This window comes from Sceloporus occidentalis, unplaced genomic scaffold (genome assembly GCF_023333645.1).
Source record: "Sceloporus occidentalis isolate IW3139 unplaced genomic scaffold, rSceOcc1.0.p SCAF_16, whole genome shotgun sequence".
Lineage (NCBI taxonomy): Eukaryota > Metazoa > Chordata > Lepidosauria > Squamata > Phrynosomatidae > Sceloporus > Sceloporus occidentalis.
Genome location: NW_028316996.1, coordinates 15,930,173 through 15,955,924, shown reverse-complemented (window position 1 = coordinate 15,955,924; position 25,752 = coordinate 15,930,173). Strand labels below are relative to the sequence as shown.

Below are 25,752 nucleotides of genomic sequence, written 5' to 3'. Positions count from 1 at the left end.
GATGCATGACACAAACTCAAGATGCACAACTTTCTAGCGTTCCCTCTAAGGTGAGGAGTCAAGCACTGAAATAGTTAAAGTCCTCATAAAGCGACATTGTACCACCGCACGCATAATTGCAGTCGATATCTTGGGACTGTTTCTCCTCCCTGATGATCGTCCAGCTGAAATATGAAATAGCCAAGTCTGGGTTTAAACCCTTCCAGAGTCTGCAAGCAGACCATCTGCTTTCAACTCCCCACCTGTGAATGGCATGAAGGCCTCTAAAGTGAACCTGCAAATTATAACATAGTAACGCGCCATATATATAGAACATAGTATTACTAGAACAGTAATAAAACAAAACTCCATATTACTGGTTCTTCTTCTCTCCTATTCCCTCTCGCATTGTCTTTCAATTAACAGAAATGTTTCCATCCTGGGCTAAGATAAATAAAGGTGTTGAAGCGCATGTCGTACAAACCTGTATATTAAACCTGTGTAGGTAGACTTGCAATGGTGTGTAACTGGATCATTGTATTTTGTCGCAGAGATGAGTGGAGATTAAAGAATTAACATTGGTGTCGGCATGACACAGGGTAGCACTGGGCAATAAATAGTTCAGCAATTAAATAAGACATTTGTAATCTCTATGTGACAATTCTGAAAATTGGTTGTGTTTAAGGGATGGGGGTACATGGCGGTCTCTTCACAGCTCAATCTTGCATGCAGGGAAAGATTCATCTTGCATAACAACTGTGCTGCTGCTAGCCAGCACCATGATATTGAGGTCCTGCTGTTTCTCATGGGTCTCCTGGTACCATTCCCGCATGACTTCTGAATCATGGGTTGGGATTAAGGTAACCTACAATAAAACAATAGCAGGAAGGTTTAAGCAGACTGCATTTTTAGATTCATGAATCTATCTATCCATCCATCCATGACACACCAACCACCAGTTACAAAGCAGTTCTCAAGAGGGAACTACTATAATCCATAGAATCTTCTTGAAATATCATTTAATGATCAGACATCCACCACTTATCATCTTCTGGATCACCATGGTTGACTAAAGCATTACACTAGTGAAATGGATCCCTAGCAATCATATATTTCCTTGGCACAAAGGTGATATCTTACCTGCATATTGCTTCCCCATTGAGCTTTGCCTTCTAGAAGTGAGTCCAGGACCACCCTGCTTGGTTCTCCAGCTGCAGCATCATTTCCACTCACCACATAATATGAGGATCGGACCCGTTTAAAAAACTCCACGTCTACGTTTTTGCTGCTGCTGTGGTTTGGTATATATACTAAATCCAAATACACCGGTGGCCCAGGAGGTACAGCAGCTGCCTTTGACGTCTTGTTGGTTCCACTTCCTGAAAATGTAACACCCAACATTCTGTATATATTAGTCTATTACTATAGATTTTTTTTAAATTACACACTGTTCTGTTACACAGCTTTGTAACTGTTTCAAAAATAAAGAAATTGTTTGTTTGTTTTTCTGAGTTGGAAACTGATTTCAACACAAGCTCTTGTTTTTGAAGAATGTTATTTACTCAGACACACTGCAGGCCATACAAAATAAGAAATGTCAAGAATAATATACCGACAAGTCAATTAAAACACCCAAGTGAAAAACGGGTCTATTTGTTCTTACTCAAAAATACCCGCAAATCCTAAACATGGGAAAAAAACAATGCCATTTTATACTATGATGGGAAAGTAGTCCATGTAATATGATCTATATAAGTAAAATTGAATTAGACCTGAGGATAAACAGTCAGTCCTTACATATTTCAAATCACATATGTAATCATACATATGGCAAAAAATATGACAAATGAAAAAAACTGTGAAGACACTTTCATCATCTCATGCTTTGTGAGAAAGTTTCAGACAGCCTGCGACTTGCTTGCATGTTGTTAAAATAAGAATACACCTGGCATCTCCCGGAAGACGTGTAGTAACATTCCAGTCCAGTATAATTGAAACAGGGGTCCCCAGGACTCCACGTTAACCAAGAAGGGCAGATAATTGCCCTCTCTTTCGCCACCTCATGCATAATGGTGTGGGGGGGGTAATAAAACCAACCTTGTGAAGCAAGAGTCCCGAAGTATACCCTCCTCACCCCCATCCCTTACTATGGCGATATGGGGGTCAAAACATATAAGAATACCATGTGGGAGGCATACACCCTATCTGGTGCTTCACCCCCCATTCTTTTCCTGGTGCGACTGAGGGTTAAAAGTAATTAAGACCCATGAAGGAATCTGCGGAATCCATCCCATGTCTCTCCCCTTTCCACAATCACTGCCCTGTAGGAAGGAAGGGGTATAGTTTCCAATGAAATAATATTTTAACAATCTCTATTACTGTTGGCTCCATCATCCAACCAACTGACCAAGTTTGCTGCCTTGGTGTCACACTTGACGCTGCTCTCTCCTTCATCCCTCACATCCAGTCCCTCTCCAAATCCTGCCACCTTCACCTGAAAACCATCTCCCAAATCAGCCCATTCCTCACACAAGAAATCATCAGGATTTCACACAATCTGTACCCCTTCTGATGTGTTCTGTCATCCTTTCTTCCTAACATTTTTAGCCATCATCCTAATCAAGCCACCTGAATGACCAACAACCTCTACAGATCATCCTGATTCAACCAACTAATCTCCATCCAAGAAGTCATCTCCAACGGTTTCATCTCTCCTCGACTAGATCGTAAGCTTGCATGAGCAGGGCTCTCTTCTCCTTTTGTACCAGCTTGTTATTGCTTGTTTTCTTAAATAGTTTTATTGACATCGCTACGGAATCTACTGACGCTATATAAATTAATGTAATGTTATATAACCCTACCTACCCTGTCTACCCTGTGTCCCCCAATGAAGTCCAGCCAAGCACTCTTTGGCTAGAGGGAGGAATGGAGGAAGGGTTTCTATCTCCTCACAGGGTTTTCATGACTGAAGAAGACAAAAGCTATGATAACAGCACAAAGATCTCCCATTTCCATACAGTTACACAAAATAATGTCACTATTGCAAGGCAGTGCAACCAGGTATAGCAGGGGTGTCCAACCTGCGGCCCTCCAGCTGCTGCAGGACTACATCTCCCATAATGCTCTTTCAGCTAAGTGGCTGGCAGAGGAGTAAGGGGGATGTAGTCCTGCAGCAGCTGGAGGGCCGCATGTTGGACACCCTTGAGGTATATCATCCAAGTTTTCAAGTTCCAAGTTTAGAACATGTTATGTTCTATTGTCACACTGCAAACACTTACATAAAAAAAACCTTTATGGCTTTTTTACTGTACATTTTGTTTTGCAGTTGATATCCAATGCTTTGAAATACAACGCACAATTTCCAAAACATGAAGATATTTTTATGGACCACAACTCAGTAACACTTTAATAATAAGATGAATGCTTAGCCGTGAAGTACATTTATTTGTAATTTATTGTAAGTGCTAAGAATAATAACTTAATTAACAGGTTTGCTCACCTGTGCTTCCTGTTTTTGCAGATTTAGTTGTTGTTGTGTTTGTAGCATTCTTGGTCTCTTTATCCTTCTCGTCTGATCTTGTAGTTTTTACATCTTGATTAATTCCCCCCTTTGGACCTTTATCTACAGAGTCCTTCTTCTTCGGAGAAACAGTCTTTGAACCCTTTTCTAATGTTTCCTTGATGGGTCCAGGTTTTGGTGAAGTAGCAGAGAGTTTGGATTTACTTTCACTCTTCCTTGCTGGGGAAGATGATTTGGTCTTGGTACCAACCTTCTTGGTTTTTGCCTTTTCTTTTATATCCTTCTTCATAGGTTTGCCTAAATTCTGCTCAGTAGGCAAAGCTTCGGGGTCCATCATGGATACATCTGGGTGCCGTGGTGAAGGGCTAGGATCTTGGACAGGAATTGGAGGAGGGTCCATGTGTTTGTATGATACTGTTTTATCAGTAGGAATGGTCTCTGATTCATCCTCAGAATCTATGTTTGCATCTGCTGTTATGGAAGGACATTCCTCTGTCTCTGGAGGAACATCAGAATCTGTTTGAGATGGTGCTGACTCACTGACTGAAGTTGGTGGTGTTTCATCGCATTGGCGAGCCTTTTGTTTTCCTCCTGATGGTGGTTGCCCCCCTCCCATTTGTACTAATGGCTTTTCTTGTTCTTGGGCATTTTCTTCACTAGCAAACCATTCTAATGGATTTGGGTTAATAAAAGAAGGTGAAATTTCTGTTTTTGGATGCTTATATTCACAAGCAGAAACTAGACAGAGGTCAACATCTTGTCTGGCTTCTGCAAAAGAAGGCTTATCAGCCACAGTAAACCTATCATTTGCTTCACTGGAATAGCTATAGGCTTCACATGTTTGGTCACTGTAATCCTGATCAGCCACATAAGCAAATGGATTTGTGTTATGCATATTCCAGGGTTCTTTTATTGATACTTGTGGGGAGGTCTTGGTCTCAAAACCAAGCGGTACATCTGATGACATATATGAAGATGGTGATGGTGACCGCTCCTTGCTAGCCAATGGAGTATTCAGAATTCCAGGTGATTGCCTTAAGGAGGATGGTGTGGGAGTTAATGGAGAAACATCTGTTCCTGGAGATAAATTTCCTTCCATGAAATGCATTTCTTCTAGAATTGGTGGTGAATAGAGAGGCATGTCTGTATTTTCAATTACATTTTTAAGAGATGCTTCCTCTTTCATTGGAGAAGAAACTTGTGATGGTGTGTGTGCAGGAGAAGAAGCTGGGGATGCCTCCACTTGAGAACCTGCCCTTGCTTGTTCCTGATCTTTACCTCCACTATAGATATTGTCAGTGGAAATCTTGTTGCTAAAATATGAATCATGAGCATCCGAAGGGCTGTAATCGACCTCAGTAGGTCCATTTTCTGATATATGGAGCATATTTGACCCTACTGCAGGGTGCTCTGGAGATTGTCTACTAAAATCCATAGCAAATGATTGCTCAGGTGATTCCTGACTAAACTCCATAGTGGATTGTTCTGGTGATCTCTGCTCCTGAAGTGGAATAGCAGACTTTCCTATTCGTGGTGAGAAATCTGGGGGAGAAATTGACATTGGGCGTGGGCACTCCTCTCTCGATGGGGATATTTCTGTCTCCTGGAATGTGGTTGGTGTCTGGACAACGGAGACAGACAATGAATCATCAACTTCTGTAGAATGTGGTGATCCAACTTCAGCATGTAGAGAGGGAGATACATCATCTGTGGTTGGTTCTGGGAATGAACTAGTAGCAACAGACGCTGTGGAAACAGAGGCTACACCTTCTATATGAGAATATGTGTCATCTGCTACAACTTCGTCTACTGGAGTAGCTGACTTATCGGATGCAGTACCTTCTGAAATAGACATCTTAGTGTCCTCTTTGAATAAGATAAATGGGTTTGTGTTGATCTGAGTAGGAGAAAATTCACTTGCAAGTTTCCCCCTATCCATTACACTAGAATCCACAGTTTTATTATCAAAATCTGTTGCTTCAGGACTGAATCCTTTGTTTGATAAGTACTGCCTTTCATGATCTTGTTGGTCAGCACCACCAGATATCAATTCTAATGATGGGCTAACACGTGAAGAAGAATATTCTTCACCAGCAATATCACTGTGTGCAGATGGTGACCTACCATTGGCAGTCAAAAACATTTCATATGATGTTTCTGAGCCAATCAATGGTGGACTACGTAATGGTGATAAAACCTTCTCTATTGGAGATTCAGAGTCTGGAACTGGTTCATCCATTGGACTTATTCTCGGGCTTTCACTCTTTTCTTTGCTATCACAAAACTCAAACACAACAGGAACAGAAGTTTTTCCTATTGTTTCTGAGGTAAGGTTTGCAGATTTCTCATCGGTTGGTGACTGATAGTAAGGTGTGTGGCCTGCACTTCCTGCAGCTGATTGTGAAGGGGAAGCAACTTCCAGGGTTTTGTCATCTGGACTAGGACAGTGTTCACTGAGTTCATGGACTTCATCTGGTAAAGGTGGTAAAACCCCAAGATCTGATGTTTTAATCTCATTTGGAGTCAGGTCAAAGTTAACACTTCTCTCACTTAATGGTGTTTTGGAAATGGGAGATGGGGGGGCTGGACTTTTACTTGGACTTTCCTTTTCATCAAGCTCAAAGTCATCATTTATTTCCAGTCTTGAAGGACTTTTTACATCAGTTTTGTCATGGATGTATGCATCCCGTAAGGATGACTTACAAAATTTGTCCTCTTCTAAGGACGATGTTGGAGAGATAGTAGAGGCTGTAGCAGTGTATTCTTTGCCATCTGTGGCATCTGTTTTTGAGGCATCAGAAAAACCATTCAAGACATCTGGTAGGGGTGATATTTTGCTTCTGTCATATTCCTGGGAGTACAGGCTAGCTTCATACTTGGTAATGTTGACATACTCTTGAGAGGGCGATTCACTTTCCTCGTTGTTTGTTTCATCACTCATCACATCTCTGGGAGTTGACATGTCATCCATTGGAGTTGGTTCACTGGAAATTTCAATGGTGGAATGAGTGAAACCTGAGGTAGCAGTAAACTCCTCATGTTGGTCTTCTCTGTTTTCTTCATCAGAGACAGTTGCTTCACTCTCTGAACCTCCTGGCAATGTTTCATTGTGAATAGAGGATCCTGGTTCAACAGCTGGTGACTGAGGCTCAGATGTCTTAGATGGTGTAGCAGAAAACATATATTTATCTTCTACGTCACTGATTAATTCTGATTGGTCTTTTAAAATGGAATTATAAGCCTCTTTTGTATCATCTGTTTTGTCTTCCTCCACCTCTTCTTCTGTTTCTTCAGCTTCCCCCTTTTCAACACTTTCATCAATATCTTCTTCAGCTTGTTCATCTGCTACATCAGAATCAGTAATATATTCATGGCTGCCAAGCTTGCCTTTAACATGCTCATAAACATCAGTGTCAGCCTCTTCTTCTGTTTCATCAGCTTCAGCAGTTTCATTTGCTGGTTGGTCTTCGATATCTTCAACTTGCTCCTCAACATCTTCCGTCTCTGCTTTTTCTTCATAATCACCAGCTTCAGATGTCTCCTCAAGGCCAGTTCCTTCATCTTCAAATCTTTCTGTCTCATCAACTCTTGGTTTTTCTGTTACCTCTAATTCTTCTGGGGTCTGTTCACATTCACCTTCTGTAGTGGTTATACCTTCATCGGGAGAATCGGCAGGTTCCTCACTACTAGTATCTTTTTTTATAATATAAGATTCATTCTGTACTAAATCAGCTTCATCACTAGAAGGCAAAATCTGTGGCTTCACACTATTTAATACAAACTCTTCATCTCTGAGGTCTTCAAAATCTTTTGTTAAATCTTCTGGTGATGACATAAGGGACCTCTCTGCCACAAGGTCACTTATGCTTCCAGCAGCTGCAGCTGTGGAAGCCACAGCAGTAGCAGCAGCAGCAGATACAGCTGCAGTAGAAGCAGCAGTTGCAGCAGCTCCCAAAGCCTTCTTTTCAGTTACTTTGGTTTCTTTCTTGATTACTTTACTCTTATCCTTTGTTTTACTCAGAGTCACAGTTTCCTTTTTTGCAACGTCATCTTTCTTTTGCACTTTGGGTTTTCCAGCAGACTTTTTTAACTCTGAAGAGGAAGCAGGTACTTTCTTGACCTCCTTTGAAGGCTTCTTGGCTTCTTTTTTTGTATCCTTCTCTTCTTTCTTTTCTTTGTCCTCTTTTTTTACTTCTTTCTTTTCATCTCTTTTTAAGTCTTTCTGAGGTGTTTCTTTCTTGACATCTTTTTTCAGCTCATGTTTGTCTTCTTTCTTTGTATCTTTCTTCACCTCTCTTTTGGGCTTGTCTTCCTTTTTAATTGGTGCCTTCTCCTCTTTTTTTGGAGCATCTTTCTTGGATTTTTCTTTCTCGTCTTTGACATCCCCAGATTTTGGCTTTACTTCTTTTTTTGTTCCTTTTTCTTTCACAACTTTAGGTTTGACCTCTGTTTTTTGTTTCTCTGCAGAGTCTGGTTTAATTATTGCATCTTCTTTGTTTAATACATTTTTTTCTGGCACAGGTTTGCTTTCTGGTTTTGGTGCTTTCTTTGCTATAACTTTTTCTTTGCTCTCTGATTTTTGAGTTTTATCAGGCTGAGAACTCTTCAAGGCTTCAGATGATTCATCCTTGGATTCCTTTTTGACGGTCTTACTAGATGTTGTTTTTGTGGACATCTTCAAACTCTCTTTGCTTTCTGCTCTTTGTTTCAATTTTGCTTGTTTTACCGCAGGACTTGAGATACTATCAGTTAAATCTTTCTGTGTGATTATAGGTTGTTTCAGGAAATCTAGATGTTTCAGTTTCTCTAGGCCTTCAAGAATTTGATACTGGGTTGTATTTCCAGGAAAGAGAACCCTCACTATTTTTTCTGAAGGATTTGCTGGATGCCATACAATCAAAGATGAAATGGATGTTAAATAGTTTACAGGAACTTCAACTTCTTGGCCATTAGGTAACACTAGGCCTGCCTTTTCTTTATTGTTGCCCGTCCACTGCTGCATAAAATGTTGTGTTTCTTTGCTGCCTTTCACTGGGTTCAGCACATACATCTCAAGTTTTCCAACACCCATTTTTTGGAATAGAATGATAGGATCAATTGTGTTACCCACATTTCTGAAGAGCGGTTCTGGTTTCATCGATAACTTATTTAAGTATTGAAGAGTAAAGCAAGCTTCTTCAATACTTCTTCTCACTCTAAAGTTGGGTTCTGGATTTTTCATATTTTCCGGAACATTTAAAAACACAACTCCTAGGTCAGGCGAAATAAGGTTTTTCATCCAGTCACTGTTAGTTGTTGAGCCCTGAGACTGTTCCTCTTCAAATTCTGATATTTTCCTTTGCAACATACTATTAATTCCAGGCAAATTATCATCCCCAATGTGGGTAAGCAAGATAGAGTCGACTCTGTCTAAATGTCTGATGAGTTTCCAAAAGCAAGACTTTCTCTCGGATCCACCATTAATAAGCATATTAAAGCCGTTTACTGCAAACAAGGCAGAATCTCCTCTGCCACCTGGGAAGATGTAGCAGCATGGCTTTGAGAGCTTCAAAAAGCCCCCAGAGGTTGGTGGCTCCAGAATATCAAAAAGGGAAGGTATTTCTACAGATTCTGACAGGTACTCAGTAAATTCAGAAAGTCCCTCCATTTCAGGCAAGATTGGTGCAGAATTAAGTTTGATGTTTATGAAATCTTGAAGATTGTGTCTCTCCAGATTAGAATTTTTCCAGTATCCTTCTTCAGGGCAAAACAGGGTCACACTTGCCTTGTTTGCAGGATGTGTGGTACTCAGTAGTTCACCAATCTAGATTTGAATAAGATATTTGGATTAGTTGGTAGGAATTGTAACGTTAAACAACTAACACATGGCAGGATAGTAGGGCAAGTTTTATATAAATGGTAAAGTCTAAAATTGTGTTAGAATAATAATGGAATTTGTGCAAGGATATCAGAATAGACTAGAAATGACTCACAAATCTGAAGGTACCAAGACAGCAATGCTTTAGATTAACAAAGGATAGCAGATGCCTGGAATACGCTTCCATTGTGAATAGCAAAGGAAAATACATTAAAGGAATTCAGGAAAGCTTGAGATTTGCATATCATATTTGTGTAAACGTATAAACAAAATTGGATTCAAAGGGCAGACTAGGTGGGCCAATTGGTTCATTTCTGCTGCCACAATCTAAGCATCTATTTATCCCTGAAGGAGGTCAATTGGCCTGAAAAATTGCAACATGTGTTTGCCTTAAAATAAAAGCAACATTACCCGGCAAAACTATAGTGAGTTCTCAGATAAATTTTACACAAATTTAATGAATACGTAATTCCTACTTATGGACATGATGACAGCAAGATATAGCAATCACACAAGCAGGAGAAGAATAACCGCTGTATTTCTTATTCTAACAGAACAGTTCCAGTGCATGGATAACAATTAACATTGTTTTGAAGATCAAGTTGTTACTCTACATAACACCCAAACGCATTTGCCTCTCTATTTTCCACAACACTGAATCACCAAACACCTCTTTTCAGCACATAAACCAGTTGAGTCTTGTAGTATGCACATTGCCACACTAAATTAATGTTTTGCTGATGTATATGCTCTATATAGAAAGAAGACAACAACAATAATAGAAGTGTTCCATAATATTCCACTGCTGGCGTCTGCTCTAGGATACACAGCATATAGCGTTACTAATAATTTGCTGCTATTTTTCAACAGAGCTGATTGTTAAAACAATCCAAATTTATATTGCACATGCTGTGTGGGTTGCAATCCTTGAAAGATGTCTTTGTCCAAACAGATCCTATGAAGGTATATTACATTAAAATGTGTCACCATAAATACATAGAAGATACAGTGCCAGACATGTACTAAGCCCTAAGTGGACCATTTTAGAACACCTTCCAGACAGGATAGAAAAATGATCTGTTTGTGAAATACAGATAGTTACTGTTTTTGCTTTATGGTCTCATACCTCTTGGTCTGTGAATATCTCAATGAAGTTTTGGAAGGAGAAAGATCCAGACTGAAGAATAAGCTCCCCCGTATTCTCAAAGCACTGTCCAGTCAGCACTAGAAGCTTGTGCCTTGCAGCATCTGTGATCATCAAGCGCACCTATCACACATCAAAAAGATTTTTCTATTAAAATATTATAATTTTCTATTATTATATAAGCAACGAGAAACAATTAAAGTCACCACCGACAAAAATAAGACTAGTTATATTGTTGCAGAATGATAATCCAGCCTATATAATAATTCTATGAAAGTGTAGGTGTAGTTTTATGCCATGATCTCTATGTTTGATCTGCAGTAAGCGAATGATCATCTCATTTTATACCACTTTAATATACCGTTAATTTGTTGTAAAACAGTCCTTTACTCCTTTGCTTATTCTCTAGGCAATGAAAGGGTTAAACACAAGTGAAAGCTCCAGGAAGGACTGTTCCAGAAGCTGATGTTCTGTATTCTTGGCAGTAAATAATTCAATTAAAACATTTGAAAGAAAAAAGCAAAAATATCCACATCAGCTGATAATATATTATTTATATATTATAGGAGACAGCTTGTCTTCTATTTCCTGGCTCTATACCAGGTCTCTGTGCCCGTTTACTGACTCCAGTGCTTTCCAACGGCTAAAAGAGCCCAGGCCCGATGTAGCAGAATTATTACTACTGATGTCTGTGCCTTTCTGGTGTCTGTGGCCCTTATGTTTCCTGTGGCCTGTGCTTCCTGCTTACAATCACAGCAATGGCTGCCTGCGTGGACTAATCACTGGCATCCTACATGCGCAGGTGAGGGCATCTGTCTGCCACATTCCTGTTTCAACTACACACGAGACGCAGGGCAGTCATCTGTTAGATGCAAAAGTTGGACAAACAATATTATTATTACATTACATTATGCTCAGATGTCCTCCAACCTCAGTAAACACCACTCAACAGAGGTTACTGTCTGCCCATATTCTAGAACACATTTCTGTAAGAACTTCTTGTTAGCTAACCAGTATGTTCCTGACTCCAATCCCGTACATGCAGCCCTGACCCTAAATCATCTTGAATACTCTTTTTCGATTCTACTTCTGTAAACCACATTGGACAGTCACTGGGCACACGCAGTAGGATGTCCTCTCAATCCTGTAGGCCCTGTACTCCATAGATGAACACTTCCCTTTGCCTTAACTTAAAGTTCTTGAACCTAGAACCCAGACAGTGGGAATCTTGGGTTTCCTGTTGAATGATCTCAATTAACAAATTCTAAATTCTACCGCCTTTTTTGTGAAATATGCCCTACACAGGATAGTTATTAGTATTACAATCAAGTTAAACAGGAGAAACTTACTTCTGTACTGACAGCTTCATCGGATGGGTTCATCAAAACTACAGTTTCTAAGACATCACTTCGGTGGTGAAGAATTTTTTGCCCTGCAAAAAGATCACAAAATATTGAAAATAGTATAATAGTTTAAGGATGCATACATCAATCAATAGAGATCAATCAATCAAGATTAAATGCAACAAATATGAATCGTTATGTGAATGTATTAAATTTAAACTTTAGTTTAAAATGTAGAATAGTGGGGATTTTAATTGGTTTTATTTTCTGTATGAAATTCTAATAAATGATCTATCATTATCTATATCATGGTGACAAAGGCAGCACAGAGTACCCCTAAAGCAATATCATAGCAAAAACACTTAATAGTCAAAAGACTGCCATTCTATTCCCTGTATGCTGGCTACATCTTTAGCATTTAGTCCATTAGGTAATTATACACTTCATTAGTTCATGAACTCAGTACTACTCACTGGGATCCATTCATTTAACCGAGACAGCCCTATGTGACGCATGACTCAATTCAGGAGAATAAAGAAATCTCCCATATGTAAGTATACATTATACAGGGCCAGCCTAGCTCTTCCTTTAGCGGAAGCTCATTGGGACTGGTGCTTCATAATGTATTGTACCGTCAAAGAGGTGAAACTCAATTCTTCTGCAAAGTCTCTCATCAACTCTCCATTAAGTTAATAGACCCAAGTGTGGTAGCACCAGTTCCCTGTTTCAAAAGAAGATTCTACTAGAATGACTCATGTTGGCCGTTTAACAAAGACAATGTCCTTTCCCAGGGTCCGTGCAGATTATATAATATGGGTTGTCTAATCATAGTCCCGCAAATAATTACCTCTTATTATCTCAAAATTGTCAGCAGATACTACCTCTAATGCAATGACTCCTACTCATTAATTCCTTTTTAATACCCATTCTTCTATAGTAGGGGTGTCCGAGAACTTAGACTAGATATTTAAAATAGTGTTTATAGTGTCAAGCAAGGCTTTAGATGACAGAATTAAACTTACTTCCATAAAGTGAAAGCAGAAATGTCCAACCTTATTAAACAGAGCATTGCTTTAAGCCTGTAGACTGTAAAATCATACTTTTTATTTTGTGTGATTCCGAACCACCAACTTGTAAAGACACCGCTGAACCATATTTGAGATTTTACTATAGGCAGATTTAGAACGGGTGACACTGAATGTGGGATCATAATGACCCTTTCTATATATTATAATATACTATAGATACAATAGATTAATGTTTTTCTATATATCCTAATATATATCTTATTGACTAGATTAACATTCTGTTGAAAGTAACAATCTTCTTTTTTTAAATTAAAATGAGCTGACATATTACAAAAAATACAATCTTAAAGTGGTTAGTAGGAAAAAAGATTGTGATATACGATGCATCCTTCACATTGCATTAACAGAACATAACTGATGACCAGTAATAATATGAAGTATTGTAGAGTTATGGACATTCTAGGCATCAAAACCATTCATATTAAAGTGCAGCTCAATCAGTGGAAATGCTGTCAATGCAAAAAGACAGATGGGAGGGAGAGATTGAGCTTTCCATTCAGCAAAATGAATTCTCTGTACAGTTATCAATATCTGCCATGGTTAAATCATGGCCCGTAGATATCTGTGAAATATTGTGCCACCGTAATTTAATCACAAGGTCGCTGTTGATGACTGGGATCTACTCATCATCCTTTAAAACGATAATAATTACTCAATAAGGATCACCCTGACCCCCAATTTCCCAGATGCACCCAGCGGCTCATTCACAGGATATGCGCGGCGGCGCGACTCTCTATCGCTAAACATTGGAACACATGCATCCCTCCCCGATCACTAATTTTATCTAAGATTTGGCATATTATGCACATGGAAAAACTCACTGCATACATACACGATACTACTGAACGCTTTCTGAAGGTGTGGACCCCCTGGATGTCTTCCGCCTACGCTGATGGCTCCACAGGCCGGATTGCTGCTCTGTGAGGTACCATTCGGGTGCATGGTGTGGTCTCTTTCTTCCCCTTCTTCCCTTTTTTTTATTTTTTTTTTATTTTTTTTTTATTTTTTTCCTTCTCTTCTGTTATTTTGCTCCCTCGCTTTTCCGCCCTGGTTTCCCTCTTCTTCCCTCCCCTTCCCTCCCTTTGAGAGTCCCCCCCTTTTTTTGTTGTTTTTTTTTCCCTGGTTCCTGTGCTGAGACCTCTGCCCAATAGGGCTGCTCCGCCTTTCTTTTTTGCTGCCCAGTGGTTTGTGAGGTGTCCGCCTGGGGTTTCTGCCTACGGGTTGGCCCGTTCCCTGTTGAGGTTTCCCTTCCCCTGTTTGTTCCCACTACGAATTATCGTGTTCTTGTTTTCCGGGCATGCTCCTGGGGGCCGCTGTCTATGGGCCTTTTTTCTCCTATTTGTCTCCTCACTACCACCTTATCTTGCTGAGGCCTGTGACTTTCCGTGACATTAGTGATGTCGATATTACTTTTTGTATGCACTGGTTCAATGATACCTATGTTGATGACTGCTGATGTTTCTGCTACTTGCACATTGTTATCATGTTAACAAAAAAAAGGAAATGATGTCTAGGCGCCGCTTTACTCTGACCTGTACGATTTTTATTTTTGCATATTCTGTCGTCTGCTGTGCCTGGATGTCAATAAAAAACTTTTCAATCGAAAAAAAAAAAAAAAACAAAACAAAAAAAAAAAAAAACGATAATACTATAACTTCTTGTGTTATATATATATATATATATATGAACATATTTTATATCATAACTTCAGCTCTAATCAAACGATATACAGAATTAAATAACACATATAATAAATCATCTGTCAAAAAGCACTGATGCTTGGTTGTATTGATTGAAGCCATCAGTTGGAAATAGAGCTAATTACCAATTGCTGGATTACTGCTGAGCGTTATGTGGATTTAACTCTTAGCTAATGTAGTATGGAACTCAAATGCCTTGCAGTCACAAACCACTCTGCTTGCTAATATCTTTTTCCAGATTGTAATCCTGGTGGATAAATTGTAAACCACTCTTCACAATTTGGATATAAAGGATCTAATTAAGTCTCACCCTTTAGATAAACTGTTTTCAGCTTCTACGTCTGGCAAGGGGTAGCGGAGGGGAAGATGGCAGAATGGGAGTGATACTGAGAGCTCCCCTTCAATGTATTTCTCATGGGAGACCATGAAAGACTTCACTGGGCTGATCAACCTGAACCCCCCCACCCCCCCCAAGCATTTTATGAAACCATCAGCACTGATTCTGACCTTGGTTATAAGAGTAAAATCAGATGTTTGCTCTGTTTTGTTAATAATGAATGGTTTTTAAGAAAGTAAAAAGCATGGCTCACATTCTCTTTTGATGTCGATATAGAAAAACTGAGTGGCCAAAAGTTTCATTTCAAAGTTATAAACTGAGCATCTTTCAGTTTTAAATGTATGCATTACAACAACATACAACTACTTACGTTGGATCCCCAAATCAGCCTCGCAATAACAATTTTTTTGTATGTTTAACCTTTAATCTAGTAAATCAATGTCAGTTATAATCTCTAAAAGCACGAGGCACTGCTTTAATGTAAATATGTCTTATGTAACTTTCTAACTGGCCTTAATTCCCAAAAAAAGACAAATTATTTCTCTTTAAAGCAGAAAAAAATGTAGTTTGGTTGCTGGCATTCTGGGTGGAGTAGAAGACTAGCCTTTTGAGTAGCACTTGATATATGGATGCTTAAATAATTAACAAGAATTTACACAGCGCTACAGAATTTGATGGCGCTATATAAAACAATAAATAATAATAACTCAAATGTAATCCAAAATGAATTATGGACTATACACTAAAGAAATCAATTCTGATGTACTATGTACCTGTCACCTAAAAATTTATTTGATCTCCAAAAAATGAACAAAACAAACACTTTTATGTTTATATATAATTTGTGTTAGAATTCATTTTTTCCCTATTCCTTGTAATCATATTATATACCAACATAGGTCTGACCTACTCTTCATAATTAGACAATTATCGTTTTAAAAATGTTCATATGAAATAACACAAATCGCTACTCTGGTTCTTAAAAACTCTTTGAAGAGAGATGTTTGTCGCAAGGACATATCATTTTGTATGGCTGAATTTAGTACTTGATATATATTATATATTAACTGATATATTAAGTTAAATTATGTAATAGATAAACTACAAAATGCCATTTTAAAGAAGTCAGTTTAATAATGACATATTTTGTTAATAATTTAAAGAAGCAATTAAAGGAGCCTTGTGTGGTCCTAGCAGCCTACGATCTTAAAAGCTCATATATCCCATCGCTGAAATACCCTTTATTGTTTAAAAGTGGGTTTTGAAATCAGGAGACCGTATAGGTGAGCCTGTATTATGTATTTTTTCACATACAAATGTTATATGATACCGACAGTGCATGTTAAGTTTTATCCAGCAATGTACAGTAGTGAGCTTCTCATAGATGATAAATAAAAAAACTCACTCATGTTCTCATAATTTATCTGCCAAAGGCATTTAACGAATTTATTTTATCATGGTTTTCGCATACTGCCGTATAGCTTTTATTTTTTTACCCACAAGGGCAAGAGGGCTACCTGAAGGTGTGAGAAGGGAATCATGGGTAATTGTGGGAATCAGGTAGTCTAAAAGGAAAGGTAACAGGAACAATTTACTGATTCCAGAAAATTAACTAAGGGCACTTTCCTCCTTTGTATCAGGTGTCTACGGACAGTCTCAACAACATTCTAAACAGTGAATGCAGAGCATAAAATTCCTTCTCATAACACTGGCTTGACAGATGAAGAAATAAAATCTACGTTCTGATTAATGTAATAAGCATGCAAAATATATTAAGTAATAAATGTATAACTGTGGAAATTATACTAATTGAGGTTCTCAATTATATTATAGGCTAGAAGATTATTACGTAAATAGACATGAATTTGCAAAAAGTCATAATGTAAACAATATTTTTTAATAAAACCAACAGCTGTTTGATGGCTGCAGATGGGCACAAAATATAAACTACTTTTTCTCTAGAGGAATCAGTTTCCAGAATTCTCAGATAGATTGAACACTTTAGTTAAGTAATACATGCGACACGAAGGAAGATATTGACATTTAATACCGTATTTGCTCGATTATAAGACGACCCTGATTATAAGACGACCCCCCCAAATCTGAATATTAATTTAGAAAAAAAAGAAAAAGCCTGAATATAAGACGACCCTATAGGAAAAAAGTTTTACCAGTAAATGTTAATTCATCTAAACTATTTTTTTTTAATAAAAGCTATGATTGAGAAAAATATTTTGGTTTTATTTCCAGTTATGCACATCTGCCCCAGAAATGCCTTATACCCCCTATATGCCACTGTGCCCCATGATATGCCTTTTAACCCTCTAAATGCCACTGTGCCCCATGATATGCCTTTTAACCCTCTAAATGCCACTGTGCCCCATGATATGCCTTTTAACCCTATATGAACTGTGCCCCATGATAAAGCCATTTCTGGAGGCAGAGTGGCATTAAGGGGTTAAAAGGCATTTCACAGAGCACTCTGCCTCCAGAAATGCCTTATGGCCCCCATTTAACACCCCCCCCCCCCGAAACTTACCGGTGATTCTGAATTCCCTGTCATGTAGCCGGGGCAGCGTGTAGATCCCACGCACTTACGCTGCAGCCGGAAGGAGGTGTGGCTAGCAGCGGGGGTTGTCTGCGTCCATCGCGCAGACCTTCCCCGACTGCCAGAGATCAGAGGGTGCCGCACCGGTGCGGGGAACTCCGATCTCTGACAGCCGGGGAAGGTCTGCGCGATGGACGCAGACAACCCCCGCTGCTAGCCACACCTCCTTCCTGCTGCAGCGGAAGTTGTCTGCGCAAATCGCGTAGACATCTACACGCTGCCCCAGCTACACACCGGGGACTCAGAAGCAGGGGAGGGCTGGCAGCCTAAGGCCGGGGGGCAAGTACAGTGAAGTGGCTCCGCCCCCTCGCACTCACCTTTCACCCCTCACGCTGCTCCCATCACTATGCAGCCATCAGGCTGCTGGAAAACTTATCTAAACGGCCGCTGGTTGCTGATGCCACCGGCCGGAGCTACTTTAATCCTTTTTTTTATTTATTTAATATGCCGGATCGGCTTGCCATATTAAAAATAATTAAATAAAGTATTAAAGTAGCGCCGGCCGGCAGCATCAGCACCCAGTGGCCGTTTAGATTCGATTTCCAACAATCTGATGGCCGCATAGTGATGGAGCAGCGTGAGGGGTGAAAGCTGCTCCTATCACTTGGCGGCCATCGCATACGGCCGCTGGTTGCTGATGCCGCCGGCCGGCGCTGCTTTAATACTATTTTTTTTCTCATTTAATAGCCGATCCGGCTTGCCATATTAAATTTTAAACAAAAGTATTAAAGTAGCGCCGGCCGGCGGCATCAGCACCCAGCGGCCATTTAGATAAGATTTCGGGCGGCCTGGGGGGCAATTGCCCCTGCTCAGAAGTACCGGTAAGTGGGGCGGGGGGGGGAGACAGGAGGATCCAGGTCCCCTGCAGCGGCGGGGGATCTGGATCTTAGTGGTCTCATAGTCAGACCTATTTGAGATCTGATTATAAGATGACCCCGATTATAAGACGAGGGGTATTTTTCAGAGCATTTGCTCTGAAAAAAACCTTGTCTTATAATCGAGCAAATACGGTAAATAGAAAACTGCACATAATCCATTACTGTAATTATTTGTAATACTGAAGTAATGAACAAGTAATGATAATTATTTGGAATATTTTTAATTATAGAATGTGCAGAAACCCGATAAAATAATAAATTATCAAAAAAATTAAGCATCTCACCTCTAACTTCTGGAGAGAATCTGGCAGAATGACGTGATACAAAAAGTTTAAGTTCTTGATCTAAATTGCATTGAATCAGATCTGTGTCCCATGACCGGATTCCTGAAAAACAAAACAAACATCACTTTACTTTTCCAAATTATATTAGATATTTTGTTGAGTCAGAGGGTGCTCAGAACTGCCAAACACCACGGATGGCAAAAACTTTTCATAAAAAAATTGCTAATTTTGTAGACAGGACATTAAAAGAATTGCATTGGATGTGTATATTTCTCAAAAAAACAATAATATATGAAAATATATATTAATTACTTTTTATATTAATTTATATTACATTTTATATTAATAAATAATATATTTAAAACATTAACACCAATCTTGCTATAAAGTGGGAATATTCCCAATGTGACAATGATCAGAAAAACAACAAGATATAAGAATGATGTCATTTATCTTTACAGTTGTGTCTTTTCGTGTGAAAATCATCTATTCTCCTGGCATTTTGTCATTTCATCTGTAGATGTGCAGCCTATGAAAACGTCACACCATGGACATGGTCTACTTGATTCCAATGAGTACAATGAACCAATGACTATATAAATTACATAATCTATCAAGCATCATTACGCGTCACCAATTTATTAGTAAGGTTGTGTATTTAAGCTATAGGGGCAAAGGTTTAAAAGTAATATTTAGTGGATACATGGAATGGTAGAGATTAATACAGTGAAGGAGTTTAAGAAAGCATGATGCAGTTTCATTGTCATAGACATACAAATCATAGGGAAAAAAATAGGGAAGAGAAAGTATGTAGCAAAAATAATGGACCAAATAAATTGGAGAAACTAAAGAAAAGAAAGAAAAAAGAGAAGATCTTGGGTTACTGCTCCAGCCTTTCTTCTCCTCCTCACGGTTTAAGGCATCAGCTGGTTCATCATCATCATCACTCTCATGTAGAGGAAACCTTATGTTCCTTAAATCTATCCTCCACATATAATTTTCCCATAATGGAAATAGAGCTCAAGGTACTGGTAATAGGGTAATGCATGAAATCAACAAATGTAAGAATAAAAGCGAATAGGTGAAGCTAAACGAAACCTGCCTTCATATGTTGGGGCGAGAAAGGCCTGGTCGGGTCTCTTGGGGTTTGTATGGCAGAATTATCACCAGGGGGAAAATCAGGCTAGCCAACTCTCTTAACCAATTTCCATGTCAGTCTTCCTTCATTTCCCAAAAATAGTATCTGAAAATTCCCCCTTAACCTGTTTCAGCCTCTATCTGATATATTTATATCAGTATTTTCCACAGCCAAGTCATATATATTCCCCCTGTTGCAAGGACATTGCAAAATGTTATAGATCTTAAATAACAGTTATGCTTCCTGGGACATAAAACCTGATGTCTTTGTGATCCATCATGGCCTGCGTCTAGAAATTATATTATATATTTAGACATATAATATTTAAGCCATAAAAGGGTAAAACAAACAACAATAAAACCACAAAGTAGCTTAAAGACAGTATCACATTAACTATTTAACCAATTTTATGGTCATGAATTATTTACCAGCATTGTATGGGTTAAACTGTAACTGTTTCCCATGCCTGGATATGGTATTGATACATTTCTGGAATTTACACAAACGAGAAGAAAAATCACTAATCAATTAAAAAACACCACATCAATTTTGTTAAATTGAACTACTTTTTATAAATTAATCAATTTTTAGTGTCTTGATGGAAGTCAATATACATTTTTTTCTGAAGTGGGGATTCTACCAACTATATACAATAAATTAAGAAGAAAATGCTTTTATGAACAGAGCTCTTTATTAAGATGCATCTATTATATTGAGCAACTATGTCAGAATAAAAGCATGTCACATAAAAAACATTACATCATTAAATCAACTGTGGATATGAAGATGCTAACATATTAAGTATAACAAATTCAATAGAATGTCTCATTATGTTTAATGATGCTTAGTGGCATTCTTTAAAGGAAATATTTCTAGGTTCTCAGTAATGCCAAGCAATAAGTAATTTGTATAATTGCAAGCTTTTTAAATGTTTGGCCCAAGTTAAAAGAACCCATTTGTGTAACACTTTAATTGTATATCACTAGGACATAACGATCCATTATAATAAGGCAGGGGCAGTATGTTTAAACTGCCCCAGTTTAACCTGATCCCACAAGAGTTCATGGAGATTTTGATACTAACTCAAATATTTTTTAATAAAAAAGTGGACAATCCATGTTAGATTAAAATTGACCTGCTGCGTCAAAAGACAGAGGTTGTAAATGTTTGACTTTTATGTATTATATATCCTCTGCTATGATGATGTATGCCATTATGCAACTGGCCACAGCTTTCATACTGGCTACTAGTTTAACAGTTTTTCTTCAGAAAACAGGCAAACAGGTAGTTTAGATAATTGTCCCAAAAGCCCAACACATAACACGTTCTTAATCTTTTAATACAAATATCTTAAAATCTTTCATTTAGCCAAATTTAAATGCTCTAGTAGTTAACCCACGTTAAGCACAAGATAAAACGCTAACCACAAGGCAAGTCATCATAAATTGTATCTTTTTCCCTGCAAGTTAATATATTGTATCACTAACAGTGTTTTTATGATAGGTAACCCATAGCACTGTTGGGTCTATGAGCTTTAATTTTCATATGACCTTTTGTGAAGGTAGCTATGCTCTGCATTGCCAGAAGGGTCTGAGTTCACCTATATCTTCTCAGGCAATAATAATAAGTGTAGACCAATAACCAAAGGGCAATCACTATGTGTTTCCTTTGTTTTAGCAAAACACATACATTCTGTCTGATAAGAGTAGAAGTATTTTCATTTTTTACCCTCACTAATCCATCTTTGTGTCTCCTTAGAATACATCTTGGAGCTTTAGAGACCTATCTCCATAATTCATGTTCTTCTGTTATCAGTGTCTTGGAGCCCGCAGACCCCTACCATGTCATGTTCTCTCTGCAGGTTTATCCCTGTTTTCATGTGTCCTCCTTCTACTTCTTCTTGCCCACAGAGGTTTGCCATCTCATGTCTTTATCCTTCCTCATCTTTCCCCTAGGAGCACCATGAAAGTTATTGACAATTCCATTTAGCTATGGTGACTTCCTATCTGCCCATGCAACCAATAAGAAGATTAAGCAGCCATGTGCCAACTAAAAGACAGAAAGCCACCAGAAGCAGATGTCTTATCATTGTAATGCTGCTAGTCCCATCAGAGAAACTGTCTAAAAAGAAGGGATGTAAAAATATGTGCTTTGAAGTTTTATCTATAATTTGCACTATACGAGTAACCATGTAAGTGACACTAAGTTGTTGATTTGATTGAGAAAAAAAAAAAGACACTGACTTTATGAATAAAAGTCCAGTTCAATCAATGAAAAAATAAATCAGAAAAATATTAATGAATGCAATGTAAATAGGAGCGTAACCGTGAATATCATCTTTGCCTTTACTGTGCAGTCCCTTCAACTACTTTCTTTTATTAAGAACCCTCCATTGTTTTGTCATCAGGGGTGAGATCCCTATAATAATGTAATAGGTATATAATATTCATATTACCGGTACTTCACAGGCATTCTTTAAATCAACTTTTGCATATCTATATCAAAATTTGTGATGCCACAAATGCCATCTTTAAGCAAAATACATTTCTTTGAAATAGTACTTCTTAATTAAATAATGTATCTAAAGCTGCTTTTCAGCATTTACAAATAACACGAATAGTAGGAAGGCTTTGAGGGACCTGGTGCTCAGGTGTCCTAAAGTCTGTATAATGAAATTACAATCCTTGTGGACATGTTTGAAGGTGGTAGGGAAATAGGGGTATGGAACTCAAAAAAAGTATTATGACATCAGAGCTTAAGGTTATCAGAAAGTATAGCAGGGAAGAAAGACTTTAGGTAAAATATGGAGCAAAACTAGAGTGGAACCCAATGATAATGGATAAGATTTCCGCAATTAAGACTAAAAGATATTTAAGAAGAACGCATCAACATAAATACTGGTTGAACAAAAACGAGCAAATAATAATAAGAACTTATTGGTTACGCTATTTGTATATTTGTTTTGAAATGCTGTGGCATAGAGTTGTCACTCGCACAAGTTTTAGCACAGGTATTAAAGAGAGAATCATCACCCAAAGTCTTCTGAGGAGATCCTCAAAATTCATTAGGATACTCACAGTATGATGTTGAGAAACTACAATGCAATGTTTGAAGTATGATTAGTTATATTTAAAGATGCTGTTCCACCTAAATAAATCTGATTTCACAAAGACAATTCCTAGTACAGTTGGAATGCCCATAACTTCCATATAAATAATTATGTCGGCTCATTAATACACTTTAAGGGAAGGATTATTTGTTATGTGACACAAAGGCAGACAAGGATAGATTGTAGCCACATAGGCTTTTTAACAATTTGTGTGTTGTTTTTATGTGATTAAACCTTCATAGGAAAGAATAAAAATCTGCTAAGGTTTATTAGTTTACCATGAAGTTAGAACAAAACTTTTATTTGCCCCAGTCAATCAATCAAAAAAGAAAGAGCATATTCTAGCCCTGGGTTTGACAATCCTCTAGACATTTTATTTTTATACCTATGGCCATTTCTTACCAATCATTTGGAAGCAGATGTTCTGAATGGTGACTGTCTCCACAGGATTATTTTGTAGGAAAGTGTCACTTTTAGCCTTGAGGCCCTCCTTGGACCGTTAGCAAATCACTGCTCATTGAATTTTTATGACAATCTGCTATTCAAGACAGACATTATTCATTTAAATTTACATTTATTATTAAGGCACATTTATTATGTTTTAAGTGGTTGAAAAGTTGAAATCCCTGCCTCGGATAATATATACTCATCTGTGACTAGTAGATGCGATGGCAGCTTAAGAAATTCAAACCGCGTCCTTCATCCTTCAATGCCGTTATATTTAGAAAGTATATTCTGGGCTCAGCTTATTTCCCCAGAGTTCTAACCCTTTGCACTTATCAAAAAATGCTTCGCCCTTTGAACCACGACGTGAGCCCATAAGTAGGTCACTTCCCACCTGCATTGGCTGGCTCTTACTTTGAAGATATAAAATATTCATGGCCGACAATATGCTTCATAATTGACTAGCAAGTAAAATGGCATGCGGAGGAAATGGAAAATCATTAGGAAAAAAATTAGGAAATAGTAACAGAACACTGCAACAATTTTATTTATATCAAGTTCCTAAACAGAGGACAACCTAATCATTATTAACAAGTACTACCCATGTATCCTTTAAAATTCCCCAGCAGCAGAAATACACGTTATAGAGCTAAAGGGAGCCGGATCAGTGTTCCTCAACTTCATTGTTTCCTCAATGAAAAACTGCTATTTTCTCCTTTGTCTTTTTTCTTACACCATGCTATTCCCTTTTTCTGGGATATTAAAATCTGGTACCTGTTAGGTCTAGGGCCTTGTTGGAATCAGCAGTTGCAAGTTCCTATAGCCTCAAGGTCTCCCAGCAAATGGGCAGATTGTCATCTTGACATAGTCTGAAGCTACCACATTTGTATTTGATTTTCTAAATGGGTGCATTTCTTACTAGCATGTCACCCTGCTTAAATCCAACCATTTTAATGGAAATTTATGAATTATATTTGTCAGCAGAAAGCTGGCATTTTAATTGTCTCTTGGGATTTTACTTTTCTAACAACATTAAGAAGCGGGGTCCTCATATAAGCCCAACCATGATGAAAAGATCAACTCATGAAACCTGCTAGGTTTAAATGTATCAAGTGGTAATTATTAAGAGTAAATAGTTAAAACATAACAAAATTTGCCAATCAATAATAATCTATAGGGCATGTTTTCTTGGAAAATAACGTTAAATCTGCAGCAATAACCAGATACATAAAAGTCTTTTTTTATGCAGTATCTCTGTTGATTTGCCAAGGTACCCCATATTGTACTAGAGTTACCCCATATGTGATCCCTATGTTGCAATATTATAAAACAGCATGCTGCTAACAAATGAAGAAAATAATGATTTATAGTAACGACAAACCTAAGAAATGATCGGTATATATAATACATGGCGTAATTTATGGCTGCACCTTAATTGATGATGCTACATTCAGTATTGTCACCTGCCTCAATATACAGTTACTAGCGTATGACCAGATACCGGACTGACGGTGCGGTTTATAAGCAATAATTATCCATCTCAGGGGATACATGCCAACAAAGCTATCTCTCAAACAATCTACCACAGATAGTATTTCAAAACATGCATAACACAAATAACACCTAATGGGTGCGGCAAAATGCACTCATCCTTATAGTGCCACCTATAAAGGAAGGAATGAATAAATCCACCACATCTGCAGGGCACTTTAATATACATAGATACAGTGTATCCCACAAGATATCCATCCCTGTGAGCACAGCTAATAAAATATAGAATCCTGGAAAATGATTTCAGTAACTGCTGACGGTGCTCCATGTGGACATCCATTCTCTCTTCAGGACGTAAAATCCAACTGCTGTTCTTCCCCACCCAAGAGTCCATCTTTTCTACAAGCCCAGTGTTTGGTGTGTGAGGGTATCAGAGTGCTCTTTAGAAAATGAATCTCACAAAAAATGTTTAAATGAGTGTATAGCCTTGGTAATTAAAATATTCAAAAGTAAATTTTAAAAATTAATTTAATCACATCATCAATAGGTCATGAAGAGCCATGCCCTCTTTCGTCATTACAAATAGAGTTACAAATCTCTGACTACACCCTTACACCAAGGAGAAATATATCATGAACAAGATAACGGAATAAATATTTAAATAGTCCCTCTGTTTTATTTTTTTTATATATTCTTCATCATTCATGTACCTCTTTCTCACTTAACTTAAATCCATCTGCCATTTCCTCTTTCACAATTATTGGAAAATCATGCATTATAAATAACATTGTAAAAAGGGTCCACTGATCATGAAACCCGACACTGCCGAGGC

At 38.1% G+C, this 25,752-nt stretch overlaps 1 protein-coding gene across 1 annotated transcript in view; it reads right to left on the bottom strand.

Annotated features, from left to right (window-relative positions):
- Positions 1 to 688: 688 nt before the first annotated feature.
- Positions 689 to 25,752, bottom strand: part of LOC149303090 (microtubule-associated protein 1B-like) — a 28,138-nt gene continuing 3,074 nt past the window's right edge. The window contains exons 2-7 of the mRNA XM_089481833.1: positions 18,739 to 18,840; positions 11,850 to 11,932; positions 10,483 to 10,623; positions 3,479 to 9,302; positions 1,120 to 1,358; positions 689 to 844 (exon numbers count right to left, since the gene is read on the bottom strand). Of these exons, the coding sequence (XP_089337959.1) occupies positions 689 to 844; positions 1,120 to 1,358; positions 3,479 to 9,302; positions 10,483 to 10,623; positions 11,850 to 11,932; positions 18,739 to 18,840 (6,545 nt within the window). The remainder of the gene's footprint in view (positions 845 to 1,119; positions 1,359 to 3,478; positions 9,303 to 10,482; positions 10,624 to 11,849; positions 11,933 to 18,738; positions 18,841 to 25,752) is intronic.